Genomic DNA, 18,723 nt, shown 5'->3' on the forward strand with positions numbered 1-18,723 from the left:
ACGGGTTTGATCCCCAGCATCCCATATGGTTCCTAGAGTACTGTTAGGAGTAATTTCTGAGTTCAGAGCCCCTGAGCATTACCAGGTATGACACAAAAAGACACATACACACATACACACACACACACGTGCGCGCGCGATACATATTGTAATTCATGGCTAGGGCAATAGTACAGCAGGTCTGGCACTTGCCCTGCACCAGGCCAACCCAATTCGATCCCTACCACCCCAAATGGTCTCCTGACCCCCACTAGAAATGATTCCTAAGCACAGCTGGGTATAGCCCCAAAACAAACAAACAAACAAAAAAGACTTATAGCTGTTTGTCAGCCAGCTAGCAAATTATTACTATTAATGTGTTAATGGTAATTTCACATGAAAAATTACAAAATCACAGCTACTTATATTATTTGAACTTTGAAGGATAATTGGGAAGGAGCAGTGCCCAGGACTACTCTTGGCTCTGTGCTTAAAAGCTGACGCCTGGAGGTGCTCGTGGAACCCTATATGATACCATCGAAACCTAAGTCAGCTACATACAGAGCAAGCACCTGACCTCCTGTACTATCTCTGTGGCCCTGAAGAACACTCATAGTATCAACCAAAAAAGAAAAAATCTATATTTGTATGTTATTTTAAAAAAAAATAACAACAGTAATCAACAAAATGAGAGTAATTTAGGACCTGCCTATGTTCGACTGAATTGAATTCAATAGAATGATCAATAATATCTCCATCTACTATGCTAGAAACCCTAACCAGACAGCAGCAAAATTAACAACTGCATTCAAAATGCTAACAAATAATTAGCTGATTTACTAGAAAAAAAAAAAAAAACCTGGAACCTGACAGAGTTTCATTTTGACAGGGAGGACAAAATGGAAAAAACATCATTAACTCTGCTTCATTCTAAAACTTCCATTCCAGGCACAGGATACACAAGCTAGTAAGAGATCTGAGTCAGGAGTAGGTGATCCCTGAGCACAGAGTACTACCAGGAGTGGTCAAAAAAACAAAACAAAAAAATTACTGTTACACTCTCAATTTTATTGTTATACAAAAGTAAAGACAGAGATGGCTCAAAAGGCAGGGGCACAAGCTCTGCAGTCAGGGAGTCTTGGTCCATCCCAGCCCAGCAAAAGGCAGCAGAGATGTTCATTAAGACTTCCAGAGGGCTGGAGCAATAGTACAGCAAGTAGGGTTTTTGCTTTGCAAGTGGCTGACCCAAGTTAGAACCCTGGCACCCCATATGATTTCCCTGACCTGCCAGGAGTGATATCTAAGCACAAAGATAGAATTTAGTCCTGAGCACTGCCAGGTGTGCCCCCCACCCAACAACAACAACAAAAAAAAAAACCTTCTAGAGAAGAAGGCTGGAATGATAGTTAAGTGAGTAGGGCTCTTGCCTTGCACGCAGGCAACCTGGATTTGATCCCCAGCACCCCATTTGGTCTCCTGAGTACTGCCAAAAGTGATCCTTGAATGCAGAGCCAGGAGTAACCTCTGAGCATCACCAAGTGTGGCCAAAAATAAAAATTAAATCTGTGAGAGGCTCCCTGATACCTGAGAGACGGTTCAAGTGCATATTCTGCACGCAGGATACCCACACTTGATCCGAGGCACCACAAGGTCCCCCAAGCACCCCTCAGAGTCACCTCCAAGCACAGAGTTGGACCCCACCTGCAGTATCACTGGGTGACGCCCCAAAAGCAAAAGAATAGATAAAATGAGAAACAGTTTCCTCAGTAAGAAAGGAATGGAAGCAGGCAACCATGTGAAGAACAGAATTCAGAAACCATTACATGAGGACAAAGAAACTCTCCCGGAGACTCCTGCCTTCTTGGAAATTCCAATGTCTATGAAGTATCTTACCAGGCTCGCACATATTTCTGAAAGAAGAGAGAGTAACAATTCACTCACTTGCCACTGTTGGCCAGCTGCCTGAATTCCTTCACAGTCATCGCTTTTTTCTGGATGTTGTACTGAGTGAACAGTCCTGACTGCCCGGTGACCATCTGCTGAATTGGTGCAGGTATAAGCAAATTATCAATGTCATCATAGCACTGCCGTGGCTTCCACTCCTTAGGGGGAATCACCTAAAAGCAAAGTAATAAAATATTATCTTTAAAGTGTTCCAAATACTTACTCTCTTTCAGACTCCAAGAGAATACTCAGCATCTCTACAAGTGTGCAGAAAATCTGTGAAGATGAACAGTAAGAGGAAACTTCTTTTGACCCAAATATTTTTTAGTACAAATGTATGAAGGACTCACTGCATCAAATACTTAACTTATTTTGTAGTTAAGATCGTTTATTCTCAGGCAAGAGCGATAGTACAGTAAGTCGGAGAGCAGCAAGTAGGGTGCTTGCTTTGCTCGTGGTCAACCTTGATCCCTGGCATACCGTATGGTCCCCTGAGCCCTGGGCCCTACCAGAGTGATCCCTGAGCACAGAGCACCACAAAGCGTGGCTCAAAAACAAAGCAAAAAATTACTGTTACTCTCTCACTTTGATTGATATACAGAAGGAATGGGTTGCAGTGATAGCACAGCTGATACGGCGTTTGTCTTTCACACAGCCGACCCGGGTTTGATTCCTCCACCTGTGTCGGAGAGCCAGACAAGCTACCAAGAGTATCCCGCCCGCACGGCAGAGCCTGGCAAGCTCCCCGTTTGATATGCCAAAAACAGTAACAACAAGTCTCACAATGAAGACGTTACTGGTGCCTGCTGGAACAAATCGATGAACTACAAAAGGAATAACCTACTGAAGTCAAAATTCAAATGCCACTTATTACTGAGAAAATCCGTTTAATATTTATTTAGTCAAAATTAATTTGAACACCTTAATAAATATTTATTTAGTCAATATTAATTTGAACACCTTTCACACATATGACAAACAGCAAAGCGCTGTGCTAATAAGTGTTCAACAATCAGTTTTCTGGGGTAGTGGAGGAAGACCGATTTGTAGCAGGCTTATTTTTGTTTTGTTTTCACTGTGTCGGGAAATGAACTTGACACATGTAATAAACCCACATCCCAGTCCCTAATCTAGTGCTTTTGCCTATTTCCAATGGTGGAGCGACTCCCAGCATGGCCAACCTGAACTGCCCATCAGAACATCACTGAGCACGGATGTGCTGGAAAGGGATGTGCAGCAGCAGTTCTCAGGCGCCCTTGTGAGGAAGCCAGCAACCACTGCTTTCCAGTAGTAGTTTACTCAATCACTAACAATGAAATGATCAATGAACACTGGTCAGAGAGACACGACAGGGGCAAGATCTTGCATATGGTTGACTCTAGCTTGATCCCCAGCACCCACATATGGTCCCCTAAACTGCCAGGAGAGATCCCTGAGCACAAAACCAGGAGTAAGCAGAGCTGGATGTAGCATATTCACAAGTGCACACACGCGTGCACACACACAAACACACACACACACACACACAAAATCAATAAATACTGAAACCAAAGAGCATATTTATAAGAGGTAAAACTATAAGTTAGATCATGATATGTGGCTGGAATTCAATCCCCTTTAGAAACTGTTCTGCTTTTTTAGGTAAGAAGGGCATCCAGATAGGAAAGGAAGATATTAAGCTCTCACTATTTGCAGATGACATACTGTATTTAGAGAACCCTAAAGCCTCTACCAAGAAGCTCCTAGAAACAACAGACTTGTATAGTAAAGTCACAGGCTATAAAACTAATACCCAAAGTCCATGGCTTTCCTATCCACAAATAATGAAACAGAAGAAAGTGGGATAAAATCCTGTTTAAAATCCTGTTTAAAATCACGCCTCAGAAAATCAGGTACCTCAGAATCAGCTTAACTAAAGAGGTAAAGGACCTGTACAAAGAAAACTACAAAACATTACTTCAAGAAACAAAAGAGGACACAAGGAAATGGAAACACATCCCCTGTTCATAGATTGGGAGAATTAACACTGTCAAAATGGCAATTCTCCCCGAAGCATTATACAGATTCAATGCGATCCCTACAAACGTACCCATGACATTTTTCAAAGAAATTGATCAAACACTCCTGAAATTCATATGGAACCACAAGCACTCGTGAACAGCTATAGCAGCGTGGGGGGTGGAAAGATGGGAGGCATCATCCTCCCCAACCTCAAACTCTACTATAAAGCGGTAATAATTAAAACAGCATGGTATTGGAACTAAGACAGATCCACAGGCCAATGGAATTGTGTGAATATCCTTACACAAACCCTCAAACATATGATCATCAAATCTTTGATAAGGAAGCAAGAAATATAAAGTGGAGCAAGAAAAGCCTCTTTAACCGAGGCCACCAGTTGCCCCCCACGAGCGGCTCTCCAGCACGGCCACGACTCCAGAACACAGAAACCAATTTCTTAACTATCTGACTTTCAGTAGAAATACTTCCAGGGTCAATAGGTAAAATAGCAGAAATCCAAAACCAACATTTAATTCTTGAACCCAGCTGTAGAAAGCAAATCACTTCACAATGCTTTTTCAGCATGTCTGATTTGGGGGGCGGGGGTAAACTCTAAATAATAGTGGTGAATCTTTTATTGAAACAGTGAATCTAATCAAAGCAGATAGAGTGTTAACTAGAATTCATCTGCCTCACAGGGACTGGGAGGAGTGGGGGGTGGGGTTTTATTGGGGTTCTTCATGGTAAAAAATAAGTATTGGTAAAGGGAAATGTGTTTGATATTTGCATGACTGAGACCTAAACCTGAAAGCTTTGTAACCTTTCCCACAGTGATTCAATAAATAAATTAAAAAAAAAAAGCCTCTTTAACAAATTGTGCGAACAAAACTGGACAACTACATGCAAAAAAAAAAAAATGGGCTCAGACCTCTACCTCATGCACAAAAGTCAGATAAAAATGGATTAAAGACCTCAACATCAGACCAGAATCCATAAGGTACACTGAAAAAAGGTCATCAAAACCCTCCACGACATTGAAGCTAAAGGTATCTTCAAAGACGAAACTCCACTGATCTAGCAAGGAGAAACAAAGATAAACAAATGGAACTATCTTAAACTAAGAAGCTTCTTTATCTCAAAAGAAACAGAGACCAGAATACAAAGACAGCCTACAGAATGGGAAAGGATATTCACCAAATATTCTTCTAATTATCAACAGTAATCGTCTGATTCGGGTTGTTAGGAAATCAAATAAATCAATGCTTATGGCCAAGTTCATGTTGACAAGGACATCAACACCACCGACGCCTCTTTTGTTGCATGTTCTGAGGAATAGTTCTTCTCAAGTGTCGAAAATGGTGTGATGTGATTGATGCCTTCTGTTCTCGGTCAGACCAATGATGTCATACTTCATCTTTTGCACTCGTACCATCAGGTCCTCGATGCATCCGATGCCAGTGTACGTGCATTGACAGTACAGACAGTCGGGGGTATGGTGCCACCAGCAGGTCAATCTGTACCTGTGAGGCGAATGCATCAGCAGCCTGATGGCACCATCACACTTTCAGATACCCCAAAATTGCTGCTGTGCCTTTGGACAGACCCCAAAAACTTGGGGCAAAGTTTACCGAGAAAGTAAATGGCCAAAAATTAGGTATGTGGGAGACACACTCACAAACCACCTCCGGCTTGGCTATATAATTGGAGGCCTGGCCTCTCTGGTTCCTTGATCAAACTGCTTAATGGCCATGATCCCACAGACTCAGAAACAAATCTTGAAACCCAGTGGCTTTTGGTAGAAATGCATCTGGATCGCATACAAGGTGGCCGCCACCTCAGAGCTTATTGGAAAGCCAGGTATGAGCCGGTGGTGGTGAGGCAACTGCAGTCTCATGGGAAGGAGGGCGGCACTGGCTTATCCTTCATGCCCTACTGAGGTCATGAGTTGCCCCCCACAAGTGGCTCTCCAGCACAGCCATGGATCCAGAGGCAAAAAGACTTAATCCAGAGCTCGGCAGCATGCGGCAGAAAACTGAATGGACCATGCATTAAACTACGGCACCATGCCTCCCCGGGAGGGAAAGGGTATTACTCCCTTCCACCTTTTTCTCCCCCAGCAGCAAGGTGGCCGCCGCCTCAGAGCTTATTGGAAAGCCAGGTATGAGCTGGCAGTGACAGGACAACTGCAGTCTCATGGGAAGGGGGACAGTACTGGCTCGTCCTTCACACCCTACTGAGGTCATGAGTTGCCTCCACGAGCGGCTCTCGGGCACAGCCACGGCTTCAGAGGCAAGAGGACTTAGTCCAGAGACTGGCAGCTTGCAGCAGAAAAGTGAATGGATTAAACTACGACACCATGCCTCCCCGGGAGGCAAAGGGTGTTGCTCCCTTCCGCCTTCCCCCCACCCCCCGACAGCAAGGTGGCTCCCACCTCAGAGCTTATAGGAAAGCCAGGTATGAGCCGGCAGTGACAGGGCAACTGCAGTCTCATGGGAAGGAGGGCAGTCCCAGCTCATCCTTCACACCCTACCGAGGTCACGAGTTGCCCCCCACAAGCAACTCTCTCGCACAGCCATAACACCAGACACACAGAAACCAATCTTGTAATTATTTAGCTCTTTGCAGAAATTCAAAATTCGCATGGCCGCGATAGTGGCCATGTGACATTATATGATTTTCATAACCAGCTATAGAAGACAAAGTATTTCACAATCCCTTTTCAGCAATTCTGATTGTTGGGGGGGGGGGGATTCTAAACAATAATGGTGCATCTTCTGTCGAAATAATGAATGTAATCAATGTAGAGAAGAGTTATGTAGAAATCATCTGCCTCACAGGCATTGGGAAGGGTGGGAGGGGGGTATATTGGGGTTCTTGGTGGTGAAAAATGACTACTGGTGGAGGGAAAGGTGTTTGATCATTGTATGACCGAGACTTAAACCTGAAAGCTTTGTAACTTTTCCCACAGTGATTCAATAAATAAATATAAGAAGAAAAATAAATAAATAAAATTATGGAAAAAAAATAAAGACAGACAATCATTTTTGTCTTTCTTCATTTGGGCAGCCTAATTCGGCCTTGAGATTTTATCAGCCTCTACTTTCTCATCCTTCTCAATGCTGCCATATTGGTAACTCTTTCAGGGTCAAGGGAATGAGACCCATTGTAATTACTGGTTTTGGCATATTGAATACACCAAGGATAGCTTGCCAGATTCTGCCGTGCGGGCGGGATACTCTCGGTAGCTTGCCATGCTCTCCAAGAGGGATAGAGGCTTTTAGGGTGGCCTCTAATCGCCCTTGCAGGTGTTCCCATGGTTCAAACCATATTTGAACCCTATCAAATATGGTGCCACAAGCCTACAAGATGGTATTAAGCATCTTATGATGGCCGCAAAGCGGCCTCATGGTCCAAAAAGCATTCTGGAGCATGGCGGCGGCTGGGTAGTGGAGGTAGTGGAGGTCTGCCAGTGAGGTATTTATCTGGCACCTGTAGGGTGGGTCTTCTATGTGGAATCCCTGGGTCGTGGCAGGTGGAAGCAGACAGAGCAGGGTAGGGTGGGGCTCCTGATTTTAATCCCTTGGTCACCTGAGATTACACTTGAATAGATGTGGCTCACTACCAGCAGTTTCTATCTTAGTTGTCTAAGCACCAACATCCAATTACGATGAAGGAGAAACTGAAAAGTTATACATGGAGCTGAAGAAGTTCTATAAAGAAGACCACATCTTCTACAAGATCATTGTCTGTGATTTTAATGCCAAGATAGAACCGAGAAGATCAGCCAAAGAACTCCACATCAGGACCCACGGCCTAGAATGGAACAAACAGGGTGAGAGGCTGTCTGAGTTCATCCTGTCGACCAAGACCATCCCTGGTAACTACAGTTAGAGAAGGCTGAATCTAAACGTTGGACTTGGGAGCCTCCCAGTGGATGGTTCCACAACAAAATTGACAACATCATATTCAATCGATCGTTTTGCCTGACCATATCGCTGTTGTTCCAAAATTCCAAATGGGATCAAACCACCGTCTCCTTCATGCAAAATTCTACTTCACGGTGCGGGGAGAAAGGGCTGCAAAGTTTAAGAAGAGAACTCCCAGAACGACCACCAACTGGGATCTCTTTGGCACTATTGTGGCAACAGGGGAAGATGCTGTCATTGACAACATTGACAAGGAATACGATCAACTGGTTCAGCACCTCCATGATTGTGCAAGGAATGCCAACAGAGAGATAGCCACAAAAAAAAGCCTGTCTTCAAAAACTCTTGAGCTTATTCGCCAACGTGGCTTGGCACAAGCCTCAAGCAACTACAAGCAACCGTCCAAGCTCGCAAAACAGTGCAGAGAAGTGATAAACGAAGACTTCAAAGAGAGAAGAGCAGCAGTGCCGGCAGATGCAGCAGAAGCCGGGGAAAGTATTTGCAATGCCCGCCTGTCCTTCACCAACTACAAGACCAAAATGACTGCTCTCCGACATCCTGATGTATCTATCACATCTTCAGAAGGGCAATGGAGAAGATTATTCATGACTTCTACTTGGATCTCTTCAAAAGCCACGTCCACCTGCCCACATACCAAATTCCACAGGATGAATATGTTGTTCCCAACATTCTCCCTTCCAAAATCCAACACGCCATTTCATCGGTAAAGAAGCGAACAGCACCAGGCTCAGACAAGGTCAGACCTGAACACCTGAAGAATCTGCTGTCAGTACTCAATACACTGGCTCAGCTCTTCACAAGCTACCTGACTGACTGCAAGGTTCCATCCCAAGCAGAACTGTACTACTGTACAAGAAGGGAGACATCCACAACATTGGCAACTATCACCCAATCTGCCTATTGTCTGTCATCTACAAGCTGTTCACTCAAGTCATCCTGAATAGGATTGGCAGAACACTAGATGAAGGACAACCATGTGAGCAAGCCAGGTTCCAAAAAAGATTCAGCACGATCAACCATGTCCACACAATAACCAAATTCATTGAGGTTTCTCCAGAGTTTAAGTTGCCAATGTTAATGTTTAAGATGCCAATATTAATGTTCATTGATTTAAAGAAGGCCTTTGATTCTGTTGAGACAGAAGCAGTCATCGAAGCCCTAGCCAAACAGGCCGTTCAAACTCAATATATCAGGATCCTCCGTGAGCTGTATTATGGATTCACTACCAGGATCTCACCATTCTACAGGGAGGTGACCATTGACGTCAAGAGAGGGGTTCGGCAGGGCGATACCATTTCACCAAAACTCTTCAGTGCCACCCTCAAGAATATCATGCAACAACTAAAATAGGAAGGAATGGGAGTGAAGATAGATGGTCGGCAATTACAGCACCTTCGCTTTCCTGATGACATCATTCTAATAACACCAAACATTAGCCAAGTGGCACAAATGCTGGCCAACTTCGACCATGAGTGTGGAAAGGTTGGACTACAGCTGAATCTCATGAAGACAATGTTTATGAGAAACAGTTTTATTCCTGATGTTCCATTCGCTCTCAATAGAACAAACATCTCCAAATGCAACAGTTATGTGTACCTAGGTCTAGAAGTCAACATGACGAATGAAATGGCACCTGAGTTGCTCAGGAGGAAGAGAGCAGCTTGGAACGCCTTCAAGAGTGTTGAAGAAATAGCTAAGAGGACAAAGAACCTCCGGCTCTGGGCACATCTCTTCAATTCCACTGTTCTTCCTGCATTGACATACGCCTCAGAGACCTGGACCCTACAAAAACAGCATGAGAACGCTATTCAGGTCTCCCAAAGGGAACTCAAAAGAGCTATGCTTGGAGTATCATGCTTCACTCAAATGAGAGAAAGAATCCAGAGCTCTAACCTCCGTCGATGGTCAAGAATCAAGGACACATTGAAAATCAGATGGGCTGGACACGTAATGAGATTTGGAGACGAAAGCTGGACTAGAGCCGTTACCAACTGGATTCCATGGGACGTCAAAAGATCGCGTTGCCGCCCACCTATGAGATGGTCAGACTTTGTCAAGACCCTGAATGATCGGTTTGAGGCTCTTTGTGTTCCTAGAACAAGTAGACGCCATTGGGCTACACAAGCACGCGACAGGGACGAATGGAGATGTTACTGGTGCCTGCTTGAGCAAATCAATGAGTTACTGGTGCCTGCTTGAGCAAATCGATGTCAAGTTATCAAGTGAAGGGGTTAATATCAAGGATATACAAGGCACTGGTTTAACTCTACAAAAAGGAAACATCCAATTCCAACAGAAAATGGGGCGATGAAATGAACAAAAACTTTCTCAAAGAAGAAATCCAAATGGCCAAAAGGCACATGAAAAAATGCTCTTCATCACTAATCATCAGGGAGATACAGATCAAAACAATGAGATATCATCACACACCACAGAGACTGGCCCACATCCAAAAGAACAAAAGCAACCATTGTTGGTATGGATGTGGGGAGAAGGAGACTCTCCTTCACTGCTAGTGGGAATGCCGACTGGTCCAGCCCTTTTGGAAAACGATACGGATGTTTCTCAAAAAACTAGAAATTGAGCTCCCATTTGCCTCAGCAATACCACTTCTGGGAATATATCCCAGAGATTCAAAAAAATACAGTATAAATGACATCTGCATTTGTATGTTTATTGCAGCACTATTTACAATAGCTAGAATCTGGAGTGCCCGAGAACAGATGACTGGTTATAAAAATTTTGGTACATATACACAATGGAATACTATGCAGCTGTTAGAAAAGATGAAATCATGAAATCATATAAGTGGATCAACATGGAGAGTATCATGCTAAGTGAAATAAATCAGAGAAAGAGAAACAAATATAGAATGACTCTACTCATTTGTGGAATATAAAGTAACAGAATGGGAGACTAACACCCAAGGAGAATAGAGATAAGAGCGAGGAGGATCACTTCACGGTTTGGAAGCTGGCCTCATATGCTGAGGAAAAAGGCAGCTGGGATAGAGAAAGAACCACTAAGTAAATGATGCTTGGAGGGCTCGCTCAGGATGGGAGATGCAGGCTGAAAGCAGACTATAGACCAAACATGATGGCCATTTACTACCTGCATTACAAACCATAACACCCAAAAGGAGAGAGTAAAAGGGAATGTGCCTACCACAGAGGCAGTGTGTGTGTGTGTGTGTGTGTGTGTGTGTGTGTGTGTGTGTGTGTTGCGGGGGGGTGGGGAGATGGGATGTGGTGGAGGAATACTGGAAACATTGGTGGTGGAGAACAGGATGGGTACTCTATCATTGTATGACTAAAATCTAATCACGAAAGTTTGTAAGTCTGTATTTCACGGTGATTCATTAAAATTGTATTTTAAAAATTGTTCTTTTTTATTGAAGTTTTTAAGATAAGCTTCAAAAAATAACTGTACAATATAGTTAGTACAAAATAGTAAAACATAAGCACAAACAGGCAGCTTTGTGTGTTATTATAAAGTAAACACCAAAGTATAAGAAGCAGAATATTGCTGGCATCCCTGAAAGCCTCGATCTGCCCTTTCTAGGGGCTGGAAAAATGGCTCGGTAGAATTGAGCTCGTACTCTGCATGCAGAGGGCCTAGATCAGATCCTGACTCTGAATGGACACTGAGCACAGAGCTAAGAGTAGTTCCTGAACAACACCAAGTGTTGCTTCAGTTATGAGTGGTTATGAGTATATGAATTTATATGAACAATTCTTAGTATTCCCTCCTATAAATCCATATATTGGGGACCACCGGTAACTTGTTTTCTCTTCGCTATCTTTATTGCAAATAGGACTGCTGTTAATGTTACATCACCCTCTTTTGCTGTACATATGCATGTGGTTTTCCAAAATACACAAACAGATACCGACACTCCAAACAGTGAACAAGGTCATAAATTATGCATACATCAAGTTTAATAGCCATGGTCAAATGCTTACCAAAGTGATTGGACCAGTTCACACTCCTACCAGCAACAGAGTGCATATTTCCATATTGTTATCATCATTTTGTACTGTTGATAATTTAAAGCCTTTCAAGCCAGAGAAGGCGCCCAATAGGTTATGTGTGTGTTTTACAAGAAGAAAGCCCAGGTTCCATCCCAAGCACTGAAGACTCCAGAGCACCACCAGGTCAGGTATGATTCCCCCCTCCTGCTGCAAATGTGAATAAAAAACAAAATTGTTATGATTTTGGTTTGGGGTCATATGTGACAGTGGTCAGGGCTTACTCCTGGCTCTGCACATGGGGGTCATTCCTGGAGGGGCTCAGGGGACCACATGTGGTGTTGCAGATTGAACTACAAAATAAAAGTCAGTCTTTACAGAAGCCACGCAACGTTACCTCCCCAGCTGTAGATTGCTGCTGTTGTTGTTTTTGTCTCTATTGTTCTTTCGGAGCATAGCCAACTGTATGTGGGGTTTACTCATGACCGTGCTCAGGGATCGCTCCTGGCAGGGCTCAGGGGACCATATATGGTGCCAGCGATCAAACCAGGATCAGCAGGTGCAAGGCAAGAGTCTTAGCCCTGTACTATCTCTATGACATCCAACTATAAATCTGAATTCCATCTTGCTGATAAATAATAAAATCTTTTCATTTATTCACTGATCCTCTGGATATCCTTTTCGTAAAGTACTTATTCAAGTCTCTTACCATTTAACTACTGCATTGCTGGGGGTTTCTTGTTAATATCTGTGTCCTTTATTCTTTTCTGACTGTTCTTGGTTATGTTTTGTACATACGTATCAAATTTCTTCTTGTACCATATAATTTGTCTTCCATCCTTTATCTGTTTTCCAGATTGGGAAGCAAACCCAGAGCCTCAACACATACAAAACTCTATCACTGAGTTCAATTCAGCCCTAACTCCCTCCAACCTTCTGAATGTTTATTTGGATAAACTAAGTTCTTTATTATAATGTAATACAAGAATCCAAGTAATTTTTGTCTTTTTTTCTGTTGCAGAATTTGGAGATATAACCCTGAACCTCATACATATGAGGTATGCATTCTAGGCCCGAGAGAGAGTACCACAGGTAAGTCACTTGCTCTGAATGATCAAGGTTCGTTTGCCAGCAACACATATGGTCCCCAGAGCACCACTAGGAGTACAAGGAAGGAAGGATGGAGGGAGGGGGGAAAGTAAGGGAGGGATAGAGGGAGTCAGTCTATTCTAAGTTACATCTCCAGCCTGAATCTTTATATTTAATCAATTCTGAATGAAGGAAATTAATTCTTCCTCAAGTTCATCTACATGGTTGTATAAAAACAACAATAAACATTTGCATAATATACATTCTGGCTAAACTTAATGGTGCTGCCACCTTCCAGGGCAACACCCAGTGAGAGTGGACAGACATGCAGTATGAAGAACAGAACTCAAGCATGATGTCAGGTATCTGATGCACAGCCATTTCAGCCATCTCCCCAACCCAAAAAATAAACATATTATATTTTTATTAAAAATCAGTATTCATATTAGCATTTCCAAAGTCTCAACTTTGAGTCTACTAAAACTCAAAGTTTTTTATTTTACCATTTTTATTTTACCATTTATCTTGACATAAGCTATTATCACTACCATCTACCTATCAAGAACTTCACCTTGTGGGCATAGCTAGCTATCTGTCCTTTTAAGCCATTAATCAAAGAATAACAGTACAGCAGGGAAGGCACTTTCCTTGCACACAATTGATCTGGGTTCAATGCCTCATACCCATATAGTGCCCCGACCCTGTCAGGAGTGATCCCTGAGCGCAGACCCATAAAGAAGCCCTGAGCACCACTGGGTATGGTCCAAAAAACATTAATTAAAATTATAAACCTAAAAATGATGATAAAAAGGAAAAATCAGGGGCTGGAGCAATAGCACAGTGGATAGGGTGTTTGCCTTGCAAGTGGCCGACCCGAGATTGATTCGCAGCATCGCATATGATCCCCAAAGCATCACCAGGAGTATTCCTGAGTGAACGAGCCAAGAGTAACACCCCTGTGCATCACCAGGTGTGACCCAAAAAGCGAAAGAAAGAAAGAAAGAAAGAAAGAAAGAAAGAAAGAAAGAGGGAGGGAGGGAGGGAGGGAGGGAGAAAGAAAGAAAGAAAGAAAGAAAGAAAGAAAGAAAGAAAGAAAGAAAGAAAGAAAGTGAAGCAGGAGTGAAGCAGGTAAAGCACTTGTCTTGCATGTGGCTGACCCAGGTTCAATTCCCAGCACCCCAAAATCCCTAGCACAGCCAGGAGTGATCCCTGAGTACAGACCCAGGGAGAAGTCCTGAGCAAAGCCATGTGACTCAAAAAAAAAACAAATAAATAAAATAAGAAAAGAAAGAAAACAAAAGAAGAGAAAGGAAAAAACTTTGAAGATTAAGAGTACAATAAATAGATAATTTGGTAAACTGAGGCCAAAGTCATTTTGGCCTGCTTCACCATTTTTTCAATCATCAATTAAAACCGATTGCATAAATGGTACACTAAGAACATATAGGTGGCTCTGTCCCCCAGGACAATCCCCCACTGACTAAAAACTGTAATGCAGTTTGAATTCGATGATGTGATTTGAGTTGGTGCAGAAAGAGAGAGAAAGTCAGTGGAACTAATAGTTAGAAAGAAAAAACAAACAGTAAACTGTATTCTTAGTTTAAGTGATAGGAAACTATTACAGGATTGCATAAGTGAGTATCTCCAACTTAGCCAATGAATCTCATTTAAAATAAAACTTCTGGACCCAGGTGTGTTCCGTTCCCCATTCAGAAAACTAATTGTAGTTCTCACTAATTTCCCTATTACCTAACGCCAGCCACAGCCCAGGTGTGCGCTTTGTGCCTGCAATGCCCGCGGGACTGGAGCGGCTCCTTCCTCTTCTAACGTTACTAAACGCGCACCCTGCCACAGGACACTCACTAATCTCAGTGGAACACAGGAAAATACATGTTTTCAAGAAACGGAAAGGGATGAAGCGCAGGACAAAGGGCTGTGTTCAAAACCCAAAGCAAGAGACAATCACCCCTGACTGCCCCTCCCCCACAGTGTAAATCCCTCATAACCCTCTGCAAGTCTAGGCTCAAAATTATGTCAAATGATTGTGAAATAGCATTCTGTTCAATGAAGGAACAATTTTTTGCCTCAGAAATAATTCGTAAGTAACAAGGTTCTGATAGAATGGGAGCTTTAAGAGCTAATCAAATGGCGAAACTAAAGACGGCTCAACTGAGAAATTCACGAAAAGCCTTCATATTCTCTCTCTCTCTCTCTCTCTCTCTCTCTCTCTCTCTCTCTCTCTCTTCCTTCTCTCTTGGCAATATCTCTTTCTCTCTCTCTTTCCTCCCTCCCTCCCTCCTTCCTCCCTCCCTCCCTCCCTCACCCTTTCTCTTATCTCTCTCTGTCCCTCTCTCGCCCTCCTCTACCCCCCTTCTGGTCTTTGGACTTACCCAGAAGTAGTCAGTGATTATTCCTGGCTCTGTGTGCAGGGATCACCTCTGCCAACAGTTGAGGTACACATGGATGCCAGGAATGGAACCCAAGTAAGCCACATGAAAGGCAACCATCTTACCCACTGTACCATCTCTCCAGCCCTTTCGGCATACTCTTGATCATTTTTCTGCTTATCGTCTACCCAAATAAGACTCCTCTCACCTTCATACGCCCAGATTTGAGACCCTTTCAAGCACACATATGAGGATAACCCTGCGGGACACAGGCCTGCACAGCACAGGCAGACTGGAAAGACACAGCCCCACTGGTGCTGGCGCACTCTCCTGAGCACTGTCTGCTCTCAGTGCTCTTGGACACTCCCTCGCATGTGGGTATCCCACTGAGAAGCTGGGAAGCACCCCAGACCAGGGCGCACCACCAGGACCTGAGTCCATGTTCTGATGCAGACACATCAGATGCTCAGATTACAAAGTTAACATTTAGGACATGATTCAAAAAAAAAAAAATCAGTTAGTGCCATAAACTAAACTCTCCTGGTGAGAATTCTTTCTTTCAGAAGGGTTCCCATTACAAAAGCCATCTCAGGTGAAGGCCAGAGGATATAATGTAGGCCTGTCCTCACTGCTCCTGTTTAGTATGATTTGGCAAGCAATTTGGGGGGTCAGGGAACACGATTGCCATTAATTTACATGGGGGAAAAAACAGAGCTTCTCTGATTTGCAGATAGTGAGAGAAGCCCATTCTGGGAGTAAGATCGTACGGTCCTGCCCTTTCCTCTGACCCTGCGCCTGCTACAACTACCCCTGACAGGATTCTCTGCCACCACCTTCCCCTACCTGAAATTCATTCTACACATAGAAGCTGCTGGAGATCACAGGAAGAGAGCTTTTCAAAATAACAAATAGGGACCAGGGACAGTACAGGGTTTAAAGCTCTCACCTTGCATACAGTTCACCCCAATTAGATCTTTAGCACCCCAAGGGTCCCCTGAGCACAACCAGGAGTCACCTTGAAAACTGGCATGTAGGGCACTCCAAAATTAATGGAGAGCCACCATGTCTTCCTCTCCTCTACCTTAAGCCTGTCAATGCTTTCAACTGTATGTGACAAAACCAGTAGAATACAGAGATACGGCGTAGAAGAAAAGGCTTTTTGTTTTGCTTTTGTTTTTGGTTTGGGGGCCACACTTGGCATTGCTCAGGGCTTACACCTTCTCTGCGCTCAGGAATCACTCCTGGTGGGCTCGGGGGACCATGTGAGATAGCAGGAATGGAACCCAGGTAAGCCATGTACAAGGCAGGTGTCTACCCACTATACCACCACTCCGGCCCCTGGAGGATAGGATTTGCACGCAGGAGCCAGAGGTCTGGATTCAATCCCTTACCAGCTCACTGCCAGGAGTGACCTTCAAACACTAAACCAGGAGCAGCCTCTGAACACCACACATGTGTCCCCAAAACAGAAAGCAAAAAATGCTTTCTAATATGGTCAATTTTCCCTGAATAAATCAAATGTTCCACATAAAATAACAAGAACTGGGGCCAGAGAGTATAGCGCATAGGACAATGCTTTGCAGCGAAGCATGATCTCAGAGAACAGAGCCAAGAGTGAGCTTAAGTCCTAGGCGCACCTGGGGGGGAGGGGAGGGAAGGAGAGAAGGAGGGAGGGAGGGAGGGAGAGAGGGAGATTTTATCATTATCTTCTTTGAGAAGATGCAATTCCCCACACCATGAAGATTAAGAGTACAATAAATAGATAATTTGGTTTTACACAGCGTTTTATGGAGCCAGAGTAAAACTATACGGGTTAATGCAATTGCCCTGCAGTTAGCCAACCAAGATTTGATCCCTGGCACCACACCTGGTCCCCTGAGCACTGCCAGGAGTCATTCCTGACCACTGCCTGGCATGGTGCAAACCCCCAAAAATCTTTAAAATAATAAAGCACTGTTTCTCAACCTCTCTCCAATCATGGCCCCTTCCAACTCTGGGGTTCCTTCCTGTGTTTCCCCAACTACCTCCAATCTCCCAGTTGGCCCCTGGGTCTTAGGCCCTGGCCCTCCATGTATGCAATTTTCACCTGTGTCCTCCTTGGAATACCACTGGTTTAAACGGTGGATAATCACCTTTGCAAGACCTGCTCGATGAGCTCCTTTGGACTCCATGTAGGCAAGGTATTTGTTGAAATCCCGGAACTCTTCCATGGAGGGTCTGAAGGTCATGATCTTACAGCTGGGGTTCAAGCTCTCTTCTGCAGCCTCCTCCATGATGGCGGGACAGTCTCTGCGAAGAAGATGATAAATGCTCATCAGCACTGACTATGGGATAAAGTCAGTTTCAGTCCTACCAAACAGCAAGAAAGCTCGCCAGCAATAGCGCTTCTCTGGTTGCTTCCACTAGAAAGATTCCCTTTCAGGAAGCCTCCTGCATTGCTCCCCAGACCCCAGGGAAGGGTTGGAAGGAGAATGTTTGTAATTACTCCTCCTCTCAAGCTTCGATCCTGATACTGAGCCCCTGATTTAATCATATTGCCCAGCTCCCCAAAACCCATGCAGCAAGAATAAAATTTCTGACTATCCGTTTAGAAAAGGTTTCTCAGAATACCCTCCCTTGTCCACATACCTGGACAAAGATACCGTCCAGGATATGTAGAAAATGAACAATGATCAACTTCTCCTGCAAGTGTTCCTCTGCCCATTGCAACATGCTTTTCTACAATAATTTATAAACCATCCACCCAATCCAGCAAAAGTGCCGGGGAAGACTAAATAAAGTATTAGGGATAGGGGGTTAGGATCTGCCTTCATCGTGCTAGTCACGCCTAGGAGCAGAACAAGCTTCAATTCTTTGTGGAGGAAAGAGTAACCAACTCTGCCTCTATTCAGCAAAAACAACTTCCCAAAACAGAAGAGAGTGAAAAGTATAAGAAGATTGTGGGCTTTTGCCAGATGAAAGGAAACATCAGTAGGCAGTGAATATCTTTGGAAGTATTACTGGAAAGGAGAGAGTATTTTCCCTTGCCTAAAACTCAGAAAGACAGGCTACAGGAGATCAAAGAAGAGAGGCTACAGGTTTGGTTTTGTTTAACACTAAAACAGACTTAACAGGCTTTCAGTGAAAAGGATGATTTCTTCAATAAACATTAACTGAACATTCATACATGCTCCCTTCGCACAGGGAATGTAAAGACGAACTCAGAAGCACTAGAACATCAACTGTTAATCATCATCATCATCATCTGCATGAGATTACTAATTCAGGGCAGAAAACATTCTTTGTTAGGGTTGAAGCAAGAGTACAGTATTAGTACAAGCAATAGTACAGTATTATAAGACAATACTATGTCTTACACGTGGCTGGTACCCCACATCCCCCCCTCCCCGCCGAGCCCAGATGACCAGA

The 18,723-nt window shown here is 43.7% G+C and overlaps 1 protein-coding gene across 1 annotated transcript in view; it reads right to left on the minus strand.

Moving 5' to 3' along the window:
- The window catches only part of KDM4C (lysine demethylase 4C), a 443,969-nt gene that overhangs the window by 380,144 nt on the left and 45,102 nt on the right, over positions 1 to 18,723 (minus strand). The window contains exons 2-3 of the mRNA XM_056130576.1: positions 17,448 to 17,604; positions 1,921 to 2,096 (exon numbers count right to left, since the gene is read on the minus strand). Coding sequence (XP_055986551.1) covers positions 1,921 to 2,096; positions 17,448 to 17,588 — 317 coding nt within the window. The 5' untranslated portion in view covers positions 17,589 to 17,604. The remainder of the gene's footprint in view (positions 1 to 1,920; positions 2,097 to 17,447; positions 17,605 to 18,723) is intronic.

The sequence above is a fragment of the Sorex fumeus genome, unplaced genomic scaffold (genome assembly GCF_029834395.1).
Source record: "Sorex fumeus unplaced genomic scaffold, SorFum_2.1 ptg000079l, whole genome shotgun sequence".
NCBI lineage: Eukaryota > Metazoa > Chordata > Mammalia > Eulipotyphla > Soricidae > Sorex > Sorex fumeus.